Source organism: Camelina sativa, chromosome 14, assembly GCF_030686135.1.
Source record: "Camelina sativa cultivar CO46 ecotype springtype chromosome 14, ASM3068613v1".
NCBI lineage: Eukaryota > Viridiplantae > Streptophyta > Magnoliopsida > Brassicales > Brassicaceae > Camelina > Camelina sativa.
The window spans coordinates 2,583,403-2,602,890 of NC_141893.1; the positions used below are offsets into that span (position 1 = coordinate 2,583,403).

The following is a 19,488-nucleotide window of genomic DNA, read 5'->3' on the forward strand; positions in this document are numbered from 1 at the left end:
ATGTGTGCGTTACAGAAAAGTTTAACGCAAAAATGCAATTATCAAGTTATATTTAAGTTAAATAGAGAATTATGAAAATTTTGATCATCCAAACAAACTGAGGGATCATCAAATTCCATTATCATCATTATATATAAATAGTAATAATCAAGAGTTCCTCGCTCTCTCTAGTCTCTCCCACTCACCAAAACGGCAAACAATAAACTTGCCATTATCTTTTTTTTTTTTGCTTCTAGCACAACAAAACTGTGTGTGCAAAACCAATCATCAAATGAGAGACATAATAATCATCTTTTATAGTTTATCACTCCCAGAACCACACCTCTTTCATATATGGTCATGGTGTACTAAAGTATATTCTGATAAAAATTATGATGATAATATTTCAAGATTCTGTTGCGGGAGATGGAACTGCCGCTGCAGCTGGAGGTTTCAGGAGAGGCTGCAGCGCCTTCACTACTATGCTCATATTTGGTCTAAACTCAGCTTCGTATTGCACACACAATGCTGCCACAGCTGCTAACTGCATTCCCCATATTACATATTATTATTTGTTATCGTTGAATAACTGCAAATTTTGTGATCAATTTCAACTTTTCAGGAGAGAGGTACCTTAGCAACTGCTTTTGGAGGGTAATCAGCTTTTAGCTTTGGATCAATGCACTGTTTGACTTTATCTTCACTGAGTCTTGGTGTCGCCTGACCAGAGCCAATACATTGGGAACTGTAAGCCACGGGGCAAGTAATAAGCAAAATTTATGGTTTGGAGAATGTATACTCACCCAGGTTACAAGACTCTGTTGACCTCGAGGCATGGTATGATCCACAGGTTTCCTCCCTGTAAGAAGTTCTAGAAGTACAACCCCAAAACTGTACACATCACTCTTCTGAGTCAACTGTCCAGTCATTGCATATCTGCATATGAGAGTAGATTAACATTTTAGCTCTTTATTAGACATTCAGAAGTACACAAAACAAAAAACAGTAAGGGCTTAAAGACACATTACTCTGGAGCATGATAACCGAAAGTTCCCAATACTCTTGTCGAGTGAAGACGAGCAGCATTATCAGGTGCTTGATTCGAGAGATTGAAATCAGCAATCTTTGCCTTGTAGTCTTCAAAAAGAAGGACATTGCTTGATCTTATGTCTCTATGGATTACAGGAGGCTGAGACTTCTCATGAAGGTATTCCAAACCCCTAGCTGCTTCAACCGCTATTTTCACCCTCGTTATCCAGTCAAGTGTTGGACCTGGTTGTGCCCCTTGAACTCCCTTCCTGCCTGTAATCGCACAATAACAACCAATTTCATTAACAGATTCCTTTTTATCACAAAAAACGGATACTTTTGGCCAAACCATGGGGTTTGTTTAGCAAAGGGACTGGAGCAGAGAATCTCAAAGTCCAAAAAGCTTATCTTACCATGTAAGATGTCATGCAACGATCCCATTGTTGCAAACTCATATGCAAGGACGCGCAGGTTTCCATCAACACAAAAACCAAGCAATTGAATGAGATTCTCATGCTTCAGTCTAGAAACCATCGAAACCTAAGGAAGAGCAAAACTATCAGTACGACAAGTTGAAAGAGGAAGTAAACACAAACTTTCTGGAACAAATGCATATAAACTAGTACTCCTCTCATCTCATTTGAAGAAGATTAATAATAACCTGACTCAAGAATTCGGCATCTGATTCAGCCTCAGGTGCGACATCAAGTTTCTTCAGAGCAACCGCCACACCATCATTTAGTGTTGCATAATACACTCTCCCGTAAGATCCTTCACCAATGAGTGCCTTTGATCCAAAATTTTCAGTCTTTTCCTTCACCTCATCCAAAGACAAGGGAGGAACCTCAATCGGAAGAGCTTCCTTCTTCACCTCATGTTTAGCAACCGGTGCTGGTTTTGGATTCTTATGATTTGCTACATAAACATGAAGACACTCAACATGATAAGCATAAATTGAAAACCAACTTCATAGATACACAATATGAAGTCATTAAATGTTCAAAGTTCCAACTAAATGTCAACTCATTTCCCTGAATTGGAAAATATAATAACTGCTATACAAAGGTGGGCATGGAATAAATCCCTCAAAGAAAACCGTAAAACCAATGCGTAATTAGAATACTTCAGCTACTAAGTAGCATCTAGGTAAACATACCATCAGACTGCTGCTGCGAACTTTTGAGTTGTTGCTCTTCATTTGAGTCGTCCATTTGACATCTACAACAGATCCACTTGCGCATCCTTGTTTACTTCTTCAATACTAGATCGTTGACAACCTTTGGGTCCTGAAATAGATTTAAGTAACTGAGTATAATAGATGCAACGGAGATAGGACCAGATGTGTGAGCCAAAAAAGTGATCTTCTACTGGCCCACCCAGTTTACTACTAAAGGTACAGGTTTCACTCACAAACAAACTACCCTATGATATAAACAAAAATAGCTACGTATAGTTCCATGTATCAAGAACCATCAAACAGATGAATACATAAGAGGGGTACAATTATTCAAAATTAAAGCAGCCCAGAATACAACAAATTCAAAATCATCAAAATCAAAATTCTCAATTAAGAAGAAAACACATGATCCAACTACATTGACAACATTTGATATATAATAGCCAAGACAATGGGTACTTCTTCCTACATGCAAAATCGAAAAAAGAAATGGGGACACAAACAATAATAATCAAAGCTCACAATTTTTTAATCAGACTCAGAATATACAAATCAGAAAACAAAAACCCAGATGAGCGATCTGCCCAAAAATGTATGTATCTCCTCGAATTGTTAAAAAAAAAAATTGAAATTTGAAGGAAACTTAAATGCGTCAAGGGATTAAAATGAACCCCAGAAGGCATACAAAGCATGAATCTAGAGACTACACCATTTCTACCCAAAAAAACAAAATCCAAATCCAGATACAAAAAAAAAAAAAAAAAAAAAAAAGAAAGAAAGAAGGAAAAAGAGAATAATACAATTACCCAGTCTAATCAATCTCACCTACAAAACTCGATGTCCCTCTCAATCTCTCTGGAGCTCGTCGTCTCCTCCGCGATGATGATGATGATGATGAGAGAGAGAGAGAGGGTTGCTTGATGGAGACGAAGGGAGAAGGGAGAAGGGAGAAGGGAGAAGGAAGAGAGATGGAGGGAAGGAAATGGCCAAAAAGAAAAGAAAAAAAAAGCAAAGTTAACAGCTTTGGGCGTTTTTCTTGTAATCTCTCTTCTTCTAATCCCTTCTTTTTTGCTCTCTCTCTCTCTCTCTCTCTAATCACTCTCTTTCCTCTGCTTTGTTGTTTCCTAATCATTTTATTTTTAATTTCCAGATATGTAAACCTTATCACCTAATCGATAATTATATAGTATACAACCTGACCACCAACAACTAACTAATTATCCAAATTTTTCCTCTCATTTTGCCAGTCAATGGTCATTGTTTTAAATTTGAGTATTTGACTCTCAAGTCTTTACCAAGTTTGTACTAAGATTTTGGAAATGTTCAATTTTATAAAAAAGTTTGACCTATAATTATCCTTTACCATTAATTAATGTTTATTTCTTGAAAGACCATTTTGGGTTTTTTTTTAAATATTTTTGTTGATTTCTTTCTCTTAATTGAAAAGTACCATTATCTAGCATTTTATAAAATTGAAATCATATCAAATCCAAGCAACTGTAAAGTGTTCCAATGCCAGAAACAAAGCATTAACATATATCCAAAATAAGCCAGACATACATATTCAGTACTGAGCGGTGGAAAGATCTGATGTTTTTTATTCAGCGAATATATTATTATTAGTATTGATCTATATAAAGTTAAGTGTTACACTCTCAAGTATGTAAAGACTAAAAAGGTTGCTTCCCAAATGCAGTGATAAACGGATTTTACAAGTCCAAGAGGGTAGATGATGGTATGAATATCTTCTGCGCAATGTAAAAGATGGAGGGTAGGCTCACTGAAGGATGTGGTGGCTTTGGTAAAGGCAACTTCTCTGAGCTCTTCAAGTCCATTGAAGAGTACGAGAAAACTCTTGAAGCCAAACAGCTTGTGGGATGAACAAGAAGAAGAACCAACTATAAAGGATTTGTAAATATGGTAAAAAACTGTTTTGTATTATCAAAACAATATGTTATCTTTCCATCTCAGTTTTTAAAAAAGATCAATAATAACATCCTATCTTAGGTTTAAAAACAATTATCTAAACGTCGCACAGCACTTCTTCCACTAAATTTTGAAAAGTACAAAAATAATATTTGTAGATAAGTCAAACATCCTTACTTTACAGTAAATAATATTTTAACACCGGTAGATAAATAAAATAGATGTCACACAAAGATACTAGTATCCGGATACAATTAACTTTAAAACAAAACAAAGCGAGACTTAAATAAGCATAAGTTATATTATAAGTGAACCCAACTCTTGCCGACGAGACTTGAACAATAAGTTATATAATAGAACAAGCCGGCAAGAAGTAGAACAAACCACCATTCACAGTTTTACACCAAACCAAAAGGAGTCAGAGAAGAACAACACCAAGGGACATGTACTCTTCTTTTTCACGTCCTACCCTTCTTGTAGTTACTACTTACTTTCGGTAGTAACTACTCTTCCGTGTCGGTAGTAAGCCTCCCCTTCTTGTAGTTACTTTCGGTACTCTGCTTGTAGTTACTTTCGGTAGTAAGCCTACTCTTCTTGTAGTTACTTTCGGTAGTCTTCTTGTAGTTACTTTCGGTAGTAAGCCTACTCTTCTTGCGGTTACTTTCGGTAGTAAGCCTACTCTTCTTGCACTTTCGGTAGTAAGCCTACAATGTTTTAGTTTACATCAAGAAATCAAAAGATTAGAAATCTCAACGTTTTCAGATAGATATTAAAACAGGGCTTTTGGCTGCTTTTCACTCACCCTAATTGTAGCATTGTCTGGGCAAAAAGACCTTGAGTTTTACTCAATATTGTCCTGCGCACTATGGTTTTAGGAGCCTCCACGCCAGAGTCAGATTTCGAGTGAGATTCCGAGTGAGAATTCGAGTCAGAGTCAAAGGTGGCATCTGTATCCCAGAGGGAAAACTGCTTGAATCATCAACTGGACATGGGGATTAGTAAGAGTTTGTTTGAGTAAAAAGTAGTTAGACCATGAAAAAACTCAGCTAGGATGCCTAATTACCAATTGTTTATGTTGCCGAGTAGAAAGATGGGTGAGAAAATTTTCAAAGCCGTAGCCACGAAGACCATGGCACACATCGCAATCCCAAAAGGAAGGTTTACCGGTTTCACCGCACTTTGCCCCCTCGAGTACCCCTGGATCTGTGGGAATAATTAAAAAAAAATTAGCAGCGAGTTCAGCAACATAATCCAATCAGAATTGAACAAGCCAAAGACACACAAACTCACCTGCCAGAAGCAAGTTATCTTCCCAGAGGCACTTTTGATCTTGAGAATTACGTGCAAACAGTAATGTAGTGTAGTGTCCCTCCTTACGTAACTTGTCAACATGCGTATAGTAGAATGGCTGAAAGCAGTTTGGTGGAGCGGATAGGAACACCATATTATCGGTGTCTGGAGCAGTACTATAAAAGTCAATGAATAGACTCATAGCGTCTCTGGGAGTGCAGCCCACGTTCTTAAGAGTGATCCCAGTAGAATAGAGGGGTTCAAGGATGCCAAGGGGGACCTCTGTTAGTACGCCAATGGCAATGATGGTGACAGGACCAGTGTAGCCTAACTTCCTCAAATTCCGTTTGATACTCGGACCCACCCGACGAGCATCATAGCCATCGGGGACTGGAAACCTCTTTATGTCCCAATATAAAGATACTGGGGCCGCAGCTGCCTCCTTCGCAGGCTTCTCCATTGTTCAAGAATCGAGACTTGCAAAACCCTAAAAACAAAAACAAACTCAAAACCGGGTCTTAAATCTAGAACGGGAATCAATCAAACATCAGATAAGCGTTCGGAAAGATAGATCATAAATTGAGACGGTTAAAGGGCCGATATAGATATAGAGGAACACGGCCGTAACCGTTTCGATCAGAAATACAACTTTTCAAACCGTTTCGATCGCAAATACAACTTTTCAAATACTTGTGTGGAAATATATAACTTGTAGGGTTCTACCTACGCAATTAATCGATGAATTTTCTGAGAAACATGAGATTAAGGAGCGAGAATTATTTACCTGAGAGAGATTATAAGCAGCAGATCTGGGTTTGGTTGGATCTCGATATCGACTAGACTAGGGTTTCGAAATCCCTGATCGAAAGAGAAGATAAGTTACAATTGCCGCAGCCAAAAATATATATAGGGTTGAAAATGGGCTTCGCTTTAATGGGCTTACAGTTTGTATGTCGGCCTTTACCGTTCACCAATCCTAGTGTAATTTTAATTTCAATCAATACCATAAAACTATGTCTCCATAGGAGCATCTCACAACTCAGCTTCACTGACACCTCAATAAAATATTCAATGAACGAAAACATTTCAAATAATACAATTCATCATACATTATATCAACCTATAATAAATCTACTTTATTCCATATCATCTTTTTCCTAAAACTTTATCTCATTTTATTGGGCTTATTTTAAAATAAGTGGCCTTTAAATTTTCCACAAAGAAAAATGAAAATAATGCAATGAATTATTGTTCTCTCTCCGATGGGAATCGATAAAAATCATGATCTATGATTCTAATGAAAAAGTGTAATCTTGAGGGGAAGTGGGAAGCTAATCGATCTCTGCAACTAAATTAGTTGTTTTGAACTCTATTCATCTCTTATAAATTTTCTTGGCAATGGGTGGTTAAACTTTTCAAGAAGAGTATTTTCAGTTTATTTAGTTCTGAATTGTACTGCTATCTCATATTGTTTAGGTTAGCAACTTGGATCGCTATCAAATTTTCAGAATTGATGAACTGGTTATCGAAATTGTATGTCCTGGTTTTTTGTTTTGTTTGGATTATATTCTTGGTGAGTTGTTTCCTCTGGTTTTTCCTGATTCGTTCGACAAAAATAATAACAATGTTGTTTGTCTATTTTACTTAAGATTATTTGATTAAAATAATGATAAAATGTTAGTGATAAATATAGGAAAAAACAGATAAGAAATTTTAATAATTTTGCTACTTGATATCAAACCACTTGCACTAAATTATGTTTTCAAAAAATTCAAATTATATTTTTGTATTAAATAGAAATTCGAAAACAACCTACAGTTATCTTTTAAAGTTTTTTTTTTTTTTTTTGTATGTTGGCAACACTCCTCGGGTGGTAGGACTGTGTCTGAGTTTTTGCCTGACCATTTAATTATTAAATCATTTTACGAATTAAATTCCGCTCTCGTTTTGTAAACTAGCAAAGTTTTAAATTCCGGTCAGTACGATTCGATCCCTTACCGACTTGAAATAACCGGTTCTTAAAGTTTGTGAATAGGCGTGAGATTCTTTTTTTCTTTTCCCGGTTCAAATTTCAAAATAAATCCTCGAATAAAGTGCCCTAATCCCGGCGAGAGAGTGAGTGTTTTAGCGACGGAGAGAGATGGCCGGATTAACGAGAACAGCCGGTGCTTTTGCGGTAACTCCACACAAGATCTCCGTTTGCATTCTCCTGCAGATATACGCTCCGTCGGCTCAGATGTCTCTCCCTTTCCCTTTCTCTTCCGTTTCTCAGCACAACCGTCTCGGCCTCTACTTGCTCTCTCTCACTAAGGTTTCACTCTTCTTCTTCTCCCTTTTAATTGCATTTTCTTATAGGTTTTCTGAGGTTTAATTCAGCAATGTCTCGTGTGTGAGTTTCCTGGCCCGTCTCCTATACTCGAATCTATGCTGTTGTGTCGAGTTTCCTATGTAGATTTATCGGACGGAGTGTGGATTTTGTGTGTTAACAAAATGTTATTTTCCCTGACGAGATTGAGATATTCGTGCTGCAGTCTTGCGATGATATATATGAGCCGAAGCTGGAAGAGCTCATCAACCAGCTGAGGGATGTTGGTGAAGAGATGGATGCGTGGCTTACTGACCATTTAACCAATAGATTTTCTACTTTGGCTTCACCTGATGATCTTTTGAATTTCTTTAATGACATGCGAGGTTAGCTGCTTAAGGTCTGTTTTTTTTTTCTTTTTCTTTCCCCGTCATGTTTGGATCTTATGAGTTATAATTTCTTTGGTTGTAGGAATACTTGGGAGCCCTGATTCAGGAGTTGTGCAAGACGATCAGATTATTTTGGATCCCAACAGCAACTTGGGAATGTTTGTTCGTCGTTGCATTTTGGCATTTAACCTCTTATCGTTCGAGGTATTGTGCTTTTTACGTTTTTGTTGTTTTTTGTTTTATCTTTGAAACTGGATAGTAGATCTATTGTACAAAATGATGTTTAGTCTGAGGGTTTTGCTTGAAGGACTCGGATTTTAGATATGTATGTGACGTTTGCTTGTTTTTTGACTCACTAAGATAGAGTAGTTTTCCAGGCTAGATCTATGTCAGAAATAAAGTCAGAATCTGTCATACAGCAACGGGCTCTTGTAATATCCCGTCTACATTCTTTACCTTGCAGAAACACATAAATAAATGTTTGAAAGAACCGTCCATTTCATTGATATGTGATTCCCGTGCAGGGAGTTTGTCATCTTTTTTCAAGCATTGAAGATTACTGCAAAGATGCTCATTCAAGCTCTGCTCAGTTTGATGCATCTAACAATGAATCATTAACACAATATGATCAGATGGATATGGAGATTTATGCCATTGATAAAGCAACCGAAGAACTAGAGCTTCAGAAAAATGCTAGTGGAAGCGTCCCTTTTCACCTTCATACGCCTGAAGCAATATTCAAGGTATCACTTCTGGTAATCCCGTACTTTTGCTCAAAGAAAACTTAATATTTCTCAGACTTTCCAGGTGCTAGAAAATATTGAGTGGATAGACTTTTATATTCGTGATCAGGCTTTAGATGCTACTTTCCTTTCTATGTTTGGTAACATGTTTTTGCTAATGCATTTGCATTAGTGGTAGGATCACAGTTCAACCTGTATCACACTTTTTTCCGAACACTTTGGAAGTGTTTTTATGAAACTTTTTTTTTTTTTTTATGAACAGTTGCAAAGATATTTCCCTACTCTAACTAAATTAGTTGTCTGCTTTTGTGGTTTTGTTTCGTTCTTATGTTTTGGCACTTACTTGTTTTGTAAGGCTCTCAATGTTATATAAACGCACAGAACAAATGAAACATGCAGGTTTGCGAGTTTCTCCGAAGGAATCGTCAAGAACCGGCAAGAAAATTACAGAAGCTACTCTAGTTGCTAGTGCGTCATCAAGTACAGTTGTGGGTACTCTAGTAGATGAATCATTATTCCTTCGGACAAATTTGCAGATAAAAGGTTTTTTAATGGAACAGGCTGATGCAATTGAAACGTTAAACCTCTATTTCTTTTGGTAATCGATATATTTCTGTCAAAATTACTGCTAGTTCTAAAACTTCCATCTCCTTGTAATGTCAGCCATGGAAGTTCAAGTTCATTCTCTTCAAGTTCGATTGAAAGTTTCCTTGAGCAGCTTCAGAATTTAGCCCCTGAATTGCATCGTGTAATGTTCTTGCTTCTTTATATTTTACTTTGCATTTGATTCAGAAGTTATATATCCTTTGATTGTTTTAATATTCTTACATGTTATGTATGGCATGCAATGATGCAGGTTCACTTTTTGCGCTACTTGAATAAACTTCACAGCGATGACTATTTTGCTGCTTTGGATAATCTCCTCCGTTACTTTGATTACAGGTAATCTGTAGTTTTTGCTGTTGTTATCTGTTTCCCCAAAAAAATGTCATAATTATCGTAATATTACTGCTGGCTGCTTATCGCTTGCATGTGACTCCTGTAAATATCCAGTTTTGTTTGCCTGTTAGATGTTTGGCACTAAGAACTTTGTTTCAAACATGAGTTGGTCCATGTTTCATTGCCTTAAAGTGCAGGGACTGAGGGATTTGACTTCAACTGGTTGCAGCATGCATGGAAGGTACGAGCTTGCGTTGCTATGTTTAGGAATGATGCATTTCTGCTTTGGGCATCCGAATTTGGCCCTAGAGGTGAGCACTATTTCTTTTGATAGTTATATTGCTAAAGAATTGTTCTTTACCTTTAAAATACTCCACCATGGATGGACCACATTGTACATCGGGTAGTTTATTGGGAGTCTAATAATAAGTAATGATCATTTTTTATGTATCTTGAGTGTGTTAACCTCACAGTATTATTCTCCTTGATAGATTACTTGAAATTATAGTGAGCTTTTTAGATCATACTTCTGTGTCTATACAAATTTTATTTTTCAAGTTGAAAACTTGCCCTTGCAAGCAGTGATTTGTTTGCTATCTATCTCACTTCATAATTATAAGTGATCTCACTAGACATGATATAGGGTCTTATCATTGTTTGGTTTGCGCATAATATGGTTTCTCCCCAACCACAGGTTTTAACAGAAGCTTTGCCTGTGCGTGTATCGCATCAGTTATATTCTCACTTTATTCATCTGCTGCTACTCTGTTTATAGTATATTTTGTATAAGGTGGTGTGTTCGATAACTACCTGCAGGACATGTAGTTATATGAAAGTTAGTTTTTAATGTTTTTAAACCACAGAGTCCTGCGACCATTATTGCTGTGTCTCTTAATATACTCCTGTATTTAAGAGCATCAGACTTAATTTACAGTTTTACATGATGTTTTACCGCTGATAGATAGATATATGTAACTTCCATACTGATGTAAAGATGTCCCATCGGGTAGTGCCGTCTTAGCAGATGGCATGCCCTGGGAATATATGGTATGGAACGTTGTGTATCCCTGACCCTCATATCTTTTGATGCACAAAGAACCAGTGAATTATCACAGTGCTATAAATATTTAGAGAAGTTCTTAATAGAACGTGAAAGATGTGAACATGTTAGGGAATTCTAAATTCTAAATAAAATGCATCTTCTTGATATGTTGCTTAAAGAACATCATAAAACCAGAAAAGCTGATTCATCTGCTGCCCTCTGTGATCATTTAGTGCATTGCTTGAGGGTTATGTAGATAATTTTAAACGCTTTGAAACTGTATAAACCATAAATTTGGATATAGAATTTGAACGGAGGCTTTCTGTTGTGCTGGAATTGTTGTTATCTCTTAAGTCAGCCGTTCTAACTTTCTTAAGTCAACGAATGTGCAAAGAGGTAGGAGGCATGGCATCAACAGCCATGGGTGTAGACATGGAGCTGAAAGTAGAAGCAAGTCTTCGCGAAGCTCGGACTTTTGCTTGCAGCAAAACAGTATAGCCAGGTTTGTAGTAAATCCTTATTGACAATCTGTTATTAACTCCATGTGCAATCTATAATCTCAGTCCGGCTCTGACTTACATTGCAGGGTTCACTGGCTTTCACAATCTCAGCTGTGCTGGCTAACAATGATGAAATGGTTCTTCTACCGATTAACGAGCCGGTTCACGGGACGAAGAGGAAGAGTCAGATTCAGACTTATCTGGAACACAACGAAGGAGCAGGGCTACAGCATCTGGCTTTGATGAGTGAAGACATATTCAGGACTCAGAGAGAGATAGAGGAAGAGAAGCAGCGTTGGAGGATGTGTAATTAATGTAGAACTGTTTTGTATTATCAGAACTGATTACTGTATGTCTTTCCATCTCATTTTAAAACAAGATCAATAAAAAAAAAGGATGATGACTCGGAGGTCCAATGCCCAATTGGTGGCGATCAAACTTCTTAAAACACACAACCAGATATAGGGTTTTTCAAGATACTTCTTAAACAGAGAACATAAGTTCCACAACAAGAATAAAGTTGAAAAGACAACAAAAATAGGGGTTTTTCAAGATACTTCTTAAACAGAAGATAAGTTCCACAATAAGCCTGAAGTTGAAAGACATTTAGCTCATCTTCAGAGTGGCTCCTCTAAGTCCAACATAGGCCGTTTCCTCAAGGCCGTTTCCCTGAATCTGAATCGGTGGAAAAGGGGTGGAAAAGGGGTAATTCAGCAAAATAACTCGAGAAGAAGAATTCAACAAGACTGTGAGAGGTGAGGAACATAAAAACTAAAAAGACAGACCTGCCAGAAGATGTGTATCATCAAACCAGTCACGGGATAGCTTAACAGTGTCTCTAGGACCTGTTTCAGGAAACTAAAGACTTGAGACTATTCCATTACTCTAGGAAGGAAATCTAGGAAGGTAAAAGGATGGGAAGAAACTAACTGTAGGAAGAGAGGGCTTCAAGGAGGATGTCATGAGGGAACTTTGATAGTGCGCCAGTGATGGTGATAGGACCAGAGTAGCCTAATTTTTGCCGTGGTTTCTTGAATGGTCCCAAGATGTTCTTCAGAGTCCTGTTACAAAACATAGTCGAAGGCTTCTTCGGATCGGTTCCTCCGCCTTTTTTAGATCCCGGACCTCCACCTCGGCCATCTCCACTTCCGTCCCCGTCCCCAGATTCGTCGTCGTCGCCGCTAGTTCCCCCTTGAGCCTCTGACAAAAAATCTTCCCAGGTTTCCCTTCCCTCTGCCTCAAAATTTTCGATAACTGAATGAGTCACGTTCTTCGGACAAATGAGGAAGATGTGAATATTTTTCCCCGACGCTCGAACCTCTTCAAGAACACGCAAATAACCCTGGTCTCCAGCAATTAACACGAGGAGTTCGTCTCCTTCACTCTCTTTAAGCCACTCTCGAATTTCCTTCCTGACGCGATCGTCTGATATTTGACGAGTGTTGGCTATAGACCAAACAAACAATTAAATAAGAACAGGAACTATTATATAGTTAAATAAGAACATGAAACCAAATTAGGGAAATAAAAAAAAACTTACCTATTTTGCAATCGTGAACAACAATTCCCGGTTCTCTTTGGAGGTTCTGATAAGTTCTCCACCCAATTTTGTCACTGTCTGTGGAATCGGAAACGACCATCTTCATCCACAACTCCCCCCCACTATAACGGTGCCTACTCAAAATTGCTTCTAAGGTAAGGTAGGCTTGATACGGGATACGTCAAATTTTCGTGGGAGTCGGGTATTTTCGTAATCCCACCAACACTTCACTTTTCTTTTTCCTCTTCTCCTCCTCCTCTCAGCTTCTTGCCTCTTCCTGTCAGTCAAATTTCTCAATTTCTCGAATAACTCTCTCCTCCTCTCCCTTTCCTCCGCCGAATCCTCCTCTCTCTGTCTCTTCATATTCCGCTGATTCGCCGGATCTTCACGAGATTTAGGGTTTTAGCTAACGGATCGCCGGATCTTCAGGATTTTAGGGTTTTAGTTAACGGAGATCGGGGTTTTTTCTTTCCTTACAGATTTAAAAACTAATAAAATCAAAGGAATATCAAAGAAAAAAATATATTACTAATTTAAAATTGGACCATTCAAAAGCATGTGCTTAATTAAATTAGTATTTTACCAGTGTTTCATGTATATTGTTACAGACAAAAGATATGTATATCTAACTACATTAATAAATTACTTAGCATTAGTATATATATATATATTTTTTTTTTCTTTCTGTTTGCCTCTTTCATTTAATTGAATTACACAATTAAATTAAAAACATTTATTAGCCAAATCCTAACAGTTTCTCTAATCACAGACTCACAGTACACTTACAGATGGATAATGCAAATCCGAATCCAAAACTCACGACATACAAATTAGTCCTGGACGTTCAGACATTCGGTTCAGTTCCGGATATATTCATTCGGTTCCGGATATATTCATTCGGTTCCGGATATTATGGATATAGGAATTTAGGATACATTCGGTTAATTTACTATTTCGGTTCGGGTTCAGTTCGGTTCTGGATATATTTTTAAAAATATTATTAAAATAAAATTTGATTATATTTTCACAAATATATTTAAAAACTTCCTGATATTTAGTTTATTAAAAATATTTTGGTATTTTGGTCTAAACACATAAGGTTTTATGAAGTATCAAAACTTTGATGTGGTGCAGTGGCCACATCACACGCTCAGAAACCTGTAGAGGTCTTTAGTTCGATTATTCGGATCGAACTTATTTGCCCTTTGATTAATACAAATCTAAACTTTGATGTGACATGAAACTAAAAAGACTACCCAAAATTAAAACCGAATCATTTGGTTCAAAAAGCACTTGATAATCTAAGGAGTATTCAAGCGTTAAGAGTATTTCCAAAATTTTGGGATTTTTCGAGAAAATTGTGATAAAATAATTCCAAGTTAGAGGAAAAAAGCAACACAGCAGCAGTGAACAAACATGGAAACAGAACTTAAAGCATCATTACACAGACTTGGTAGGAATCTCTGGTCGGGAGCAACAAAAAAAAAAAAAACTCAAGGCAAGGTAATTAAGAAATTAATCATGGCTCTTTTTATCTTCTTCTAAGCCAGCTTTTTTAGCCTACGCTCAACGACTTCAGCATCTTCATCCTCATTTTCAGATGCATCTGATTCCATGTCATCATGGCTTTTATGCTCGTCTCCCGTCTCAAGATCCTCAAAATCACCATAAAGTTCATCATCTTCTCCCTCAATGGCAGTACCTGAATTTTTGTCTCTCAGAGCAGCTTTTGACCAATCCCCCGTGGTAAATCGATCAGGAATGCTCTCACAGACGTCTTTCTCTTTCCAATTCTTAAGGTAACCAGAATTCAGAAATTTAGAACAATCCTCTGAGTTGACATAACCCGCATCCCATCCACCACCTAAATTCTGGATTTATATGGATAAAAAAATGATTGAGACATTCCCAAGAACAAGAAAAGATGACTAAATATTGTATGGACTTGAGATGACAAACCTTGCTTTGTTCTCCTTTTGGCTTAAAGAATTCTTCATCATCACTAATGTCATGGTTCTCATTTATCAAGGGAGTAGCTAATGATCCCGATGCTCCATACACAATGTCCATCAAGTTAGGGTTCTTCTTTCTGGCATTCTCCTTCAAGGGTGCTTTCCACTGTGATATGTTACCAAAGTCCTTATCTGACAGACCATGTATGGTCAATGTTTAGGAACAAACGAAATCTTAAATGACAAAAGACAATGTACTTTCTCAAGAAAATCTAATGCCCAGGACATCATCAATACGCAAGTAAATTTAATCGTAGAAATAACATACCATCTATCTGATAATCCCCTGGTGAATCAGAAGCAGAGTCATCTCCACCATCTTCAACTTCATTTTCGTCCAATTCAATATCATCTGCTTCATCAGAGTTATATTCATCTAAGTCCGATTCAGCATCGTCTGCTTCCTCAAAATCATCTTCATCTGAGTCCTGCGTCACATACAGCCAGACATGGGGACAACCATTTAATTTTGAAAATATAATCAGTCGACATCAAGTAGATACTGCTTCCCAAAATATTTTTCACTACAGGGATCCCACTATAATTGCGATTGACCTAACCTACTTCAATGTTTCACCATTTCTTTCCATATTGTTACACAAACTAATGAAAATGAGAAAATTCACAGACTAACTCTCATTTTCATAGTCACCAGTATCATACAACTGAAGATATGACTGCAATAGTAAATAGAAGCATTACAAAGCTTTAATGCAGTTGTAGAGTGTTTAAAGGAGGCCATTCAACTCTACTGAGAGTCATTAGAAGTATACATTTACACATCATGCTCAAAGCAGATGCTGCATACATAAAACATATGCATGTCTCTAATTCAAAGGAAAAAGACATATTTTAAAGTAAATTTTGAAGCTATGTCATCTAAAATCAATGGACTTACAAAGAAGTTTGGTCCAACAATTCATTGCGCTTCATGCATTATCCTTCTAACCTTCGAAATTTCAGGGTTTGACTAAGAGGCTCGATATTAGGATGCACCAACTAGCTGAGCAAATCACATTATGCCTAAGTCCCATCAGATGTTTTCTTTTCTTCTATCCACTGAATTTCCTGCATATTTGAGGCAATTTAGCATTGAAATACCAGAAACAAACACCAAGAACTACATAAAACAGTATAAACTACCTTTTGTTCCACTAGATAATTTAGTTCTAATAAAATCTACATAGATTCAACTGAACATTGCAAAGAAAAACAGCTTGACTAAAATTAACGATTGCTGCACTTTTCAAACTCAGAAGAAAGAATCAAAGAGGACAAACCATATGAGATATAAAATCTAGAAGTAAAAGTGCTTCATCGATCTTGCTGTTTCGGAAAAGTCCCTTGATAAGACTACAGGATGTTTGCATCTCCGGAATGACACCTTTCTTCGTCATTTTTGAGAACAACTGAAAAGCTTCGTCCACTCTATTAGCAAGGCAAAGGCTTTCAATCAACGAATTATATGTGCTACTGTAGTCAACCAAAGTGGCTGAAAATGTTGCAACCTCTTCAAGGAGCCTAAGAGCCATTTCCAGCCTTTGAGCTTTAATAAGATTATCAATTAAAAGCCTATATACAGAAAGAAAAGGAACAGTATCATCCTGGCCTATCTCATCAAGAAGCCCTATAGACTCTATGAACTCTTTATTGTATCCTTCAATGAGTTTGCGATATCCGGCTGCGTGTGTAGGCCAATGTGTCTGTTTCATTTCTTCTAGAAGATGCTGGGCCACATCCAGCACACCATTTTTGCAACAATGATCTATCAAGACCCTATAAGTAACATAATTTGGAGCAACACCTTTGGAACCCATCCGCTCTAAGAGCTCAAGGCATGTGTCTATTTTACCAATCATTCCAAATCCATCAATCATCGCTGTATATGTCACAACATTAGGCTGACACCCTTTTTCTTCCATCATTTGCATAAGCTTATAGGCTTCATCAGTTTTACCAATCTTGCATAAGCCATCAATCATCTCAGTGTATATAACCACATTCGGCGCACAGGAATTCTCAAGCATCTTAGACAATACTTTTGAGGCTAAATCTTGGCGCTTCACTTTGAAATAACGATCAATCAGAGAACTGTAAGTATATAAGGTCGCGGGGAATCCATGCTCAGACATCTCAGTTTTCACTTCTTGTGCTTCGTCTAGTTTCCCAACCTTACAGAGTCCATCAATGAGAGCATCATATACAATCTCATTCGGTTCACAACCTTCCATATACATAGCATCCAACAATTTACGAGCTTCTTCAACCCTATGCGACTTGCAGAAACCATCCAGTAAAGCTCCATATGTAACTACATTCGGCCTCTCGCTGTCACCATCATACTGCTTGAAGTACATATCTACATCTGGAACATCTTTGCTGCCACACATTCTTTCGAAAATCTGGCAAGCTTTCTCCACTTGTCCAGCTTTGCAGTGGCCATCAATTAAGGCAGAATATGTAACAATATTAGGGAGACACCCTTCAGACAGCATCGTTTCAAACAGCTCATTAGCATAGCTGACCTTCTTAGCCTTAAGATAAGCATGGATAAGAGCGGTATATGTGACGACGTTAGGCGTGCAGCCAACTTCTCTCATTTCATTGAACCACTTACGAGCCTGTTCAATCAGACCAGCTTTACAAAAGCTATCTACCATAATAGTATACGTATAGACGTCAGCAGCAAGGCCACCCCTTTTCATTTCTTCAAACAACAGAAACGCCAACTCCATTTTCGAAGCATTACATAAATAACCAAGGACTTTGGAATAGGTACTGGTATCTGGTATAAATCCCTGACCAATCATTTCACGGATAACATTAAATGCCTTTTCATATTTCCCAGCACTACAAAGACACCGTGTGAAGTTACTGACATTAATCTTATTCAGAACAACCCCTGTAGCAAGCATTTCACTGTAAGCTTTCTCAGCTAATTCCAACAGATCACAACTAAGCGAGTCTTTGTCACAACAAATACTCCCAATCAATATATTGTAGACAACATATCCTGGCATGTGACCACATTTAACCATTTTCTTTAGCAATTTGTATGCATATGAATGATCTCCTGATGTGCAATAAGCATGTACAAGGGAATTAAAAATCTTGGGACTTGGATAACAACCTTCCACCATCATCATATTAAGCACCCTTTTACACCTACCCAGCTGTTTTTTGTTCAAGCATCCACACAGCAAAGTTGAATACGTTACAACATTTGGAAGACAGGAAGTAGCTCGCATCCTATTCAAGAAATCCATAGCCTCTTCAAAAAGCGAAGCTTCACACAGACCAGATATCAGTTTTGTATAAAAGACAGTATCAGGGACAAAATTTTCAGTTTCCATCAATGATAGAGCTTCCCTCCACTTTCCTACTTTACAGAGAGAATAAGCAAAGCATCTAAGAGTAAAACCATCCATCCGAAGATTTGCAAGAGACATTTCCCGATGAACCAAAGAAGCAGAGTCCAAACGATCAGCCTTGAGAAATGCCTGAATCAAACAATTATACGTAGATCTTGAAGGTCTAAACTTAAAATCCTTGAGTCTCCCTAACTCCTCAAGTGCAATGCTAAATGAACCATTCCTGCAATGTTTCCTAACCAAGACATTAAGAAATTCCCCAAACACTTCCTTATCATCATCTCTAATCTGTTGCAAGAGCTCTTCCGGAATATTTTCGTCATCATCACGTACAATCAGGTCAACCAAAGCGCTGTACACAGGTGGAGTATGCTTATAACCAATCTGCCTACCTGCCCAAACGAAGAAGCTGATAACATCAGAAGGTCTCTGTATCAAACGCAACACCTCAATGACCAAGCTCTCACTCAGTTTCTCTCTAAATTGCCTGAGAAACTTCTGGGAATTGCTCCCAAACACATCGCCGCCACCAGAAACAGCCTCTGCGATGGCTTTAGCATCATTAGAGGATTGAGTAATGGGCACTGCTACTACATCAACAACATTTCCAGAGTCCACAAGAAGAGAATCATGCAAAAAGGAAAACTCTTTAGTCAAATCCCGCGACTCAGTTGGGGAGAAAGGATCGTCGAATCCATACATTTCGTCAGGCGGAGGAGGAGTGGAGATAAACCTAGCCGTGAGGTAACGGCTACAGGTGAAAACTCTGTGGAGAAGAGAGGAATTGGTGGAGAATCGAATCAAAGGATGGTGTGAAGGAGAAAGAAGACATCTTACGACTGTTTTGTTCATCGCTATCGTTTAAAACCGATAGATACAATTTAAGGGTTTAAAAAGAGGGTTTAGGGTTTATATCTGAAGAAGAAGAAGAAGAAGAAGAAGAAGAAGAAGAGAAGTCAATTTCAGGGGAAGATGACGATGTTCCCCACTTCTTCAGTTCTTCCCACCCATTCCCTTTCTCGCCTTCTACTAATTATGTTTAAGTTACACAATTAAAACATTTATTAGCAAAATCCTAACAGTTTCTCTAATCACAGTACATGAATAATTTTATTTTGCTGCACTTACAGAACGGATAATGCAAATCCGAATCCAAAACATTCTATTCACAACATAGAAATCTACACTTTGATGTGACATGATAATCCTCTGGTTCAAGCGTCAAAAGTATTTCCAAAATTTTTGG

At 37.6% G+C, this 19,488-nt stretch overlaps 5 protein-coding genes and 1 pseudogene across 9 annotated transcripts; 1 reads left to right on the plus strand and 5 right to left on the minus strand.

The window, feature by feature from the left end:
• Window positions 1-103: 103 nt before the first annotated feature.
• LOC104739226 (protein CYTOSOLIC ABA RECEPTOR KINASE 7) lies at window positions 104-3,459 on the minus strand. 2 transcript variants are annotated; one of them, XM_010459509.3, is made up of 8 exons: window positions 3,011-3,459; window positions 2,165-2,294; window positions 1,670-1,923; window positions 1,422-1,548; window positions 1,008-1,281; window positions 783-915; window positions 613-699; window positions 104-523 (listed from the first exon to the last, which is right to left on the minus strand). In XM_010459509.3, exons 2-8 carry the CDS (start codon window positions 2,247-2,249, stop codon window positions 386-388), a joined length of 1,098 nt encoding a protein of 365 aa, XP_010457811.1. In that variant the 5' UTR covers window positions 2,250-2,294; window positions 3,011-3,459; the 3' UTR covers window positions 104-385. The 2 variants fall into 2 exon arrangements, with proteins under 2 accessions (XP_010457811.1, XP_010457812.1); XM_010459510.3 differs by having other exon boundaries at window positions 2,992-3,341.
• An 861-nt stretch (window positions 3,460-4,320) lies between these two features.
• LOC104739227 (uncharacterized) lies at window positions 4,321-6,277 on the minus strand. 3 transcript variants are annotated; one of them, XR_015579930.1, is made up of 5 exons: window positions 6,186-6,277; window positions 5,402-5,888; window positions 5,175-5,314; window positions 4,914-5,058; window positions 4,321-4,815 (listed from the first exon to the last, which is right to left on the minus strand). XR_015579930.1 is itself a non-coding variant. In XM_010459511.3 (5 exons), the coding sequence occupies exons 2-5, from the start codon at window positions 5,859-5,861 to the stop codon at window positions 4,599-4,601; spliced, it is 981 nt and encodes a 326-aa protein (XP_010457813.2). In that variant the 5' UTR covers window positions 5,862-5,888; window positions 6,186-6,277; the 3' UTR covers window positions 4,321-4,598. The 3 variants fall into 3 exon arrangements, 1 of the variants encoding a protein (XP_010457813.2); XR_015579931.1 differs by having other exon boundaries at window positions 4,914-5,093; XM_010459511.3 differs by having other exon boundaries at window positions 4,914-5,077.
• A 1,157-nt stretch (window positions 6,278-7,434) lies between these two features.
• On the plus strand, window positions 7,435-11,722 carry LOC104739229 (anaphase-promoting complex subunit 5-like; annotated as a pseudogene). The gene is made up of 10 exons (XR_015579932.1): window positions 7,435-7,712; window positions 7,933-8,092; window positions 8,178-8,299; window positions 8,620-8,843; window positions 9,215-9,415; window positions 9,502-9,586; window positions 9,695-9,780; window positions 9,970-10,088; window positions 11,214-11,321; window positions 11,406-11,722. The product of XR_015579932.1 is annotated as an anaphase-promoting complex subunit 5-like (transcript).
• A 59-nt stretch (window positions 11,723-11,781) lies between these two features.
• Window positions 11,782-13,400, minus strand: LOC104739230 (uncharacterized). Its single transcript, XM_010459513.3, has 4 exons — window positions 12,860-13,400; window positions 12,250-12,765; window positions 12,105-12,164; window positions 11,782-11,994 (listed from the first exon to the last, which is right to left on the minus strand). The coding sequence occupies exons 1-4, from the start codon at window positions 12,963-12,965 to the stop codon at window positions 11,975-11,977; spliced, it is 702 nt and encodes a 233-aa protein (XP_010457815.1). The 5' UTR covers window positions 12,966-13,400; the 3' UTR covers window positions 11,782-11,974.
• A 787-nt stretch (window positions 13,401-14,187) lies between these two features.
• On the minus strand, window positions 14,188-15,511 carry LOC104739232 (uncharacterized). Its single transcript, XM_087484664.1, has 4 exons — window positions 15,506-15,511; window positions 15,140-15,299; window positions 14,819-15,003; window positions 14,188-14,730 (listed from the first exon to the last, which is right to left on the minus strand). The coding sequence occupies exons 1-4, from the start codon at window positions 15,509-15,511 to the stop codon at window positions 14,401-14,403; spliced, it is 681 nt and encodes a 226-aa protein (XP_087340790.1). The 3' UTR covers window positions 14,188-14,400.
• Window positions 15,159-19,485, minus strand: LOC147927774 (pentatricopeptide repeat-containing protein At1g06710, mitochondrial-like). The gene is made up of 3 exons (XM_087484152.1): window positions 16,152-19,485; window positions 15,770-15,939; window positions 15,159-15,299 (listed from the first exon to the last, which is right to left on the minus strand). Exons 1-2 carry the CDS (start codon window positions 19,092-19,094, stop codon window positions 15,895-15,897), a joined length of 2,988 nt encoding a protein of 995 aa, XP_087340278.1. The 5' UTR covers window positions 19,095-19,485; the 3' UTR covers window positions 15,159-15,299; window positions 15,770-15,894.
• Between the last annotated feature and the right edge of the window lie 3 nt (window positions 19,486-19,488).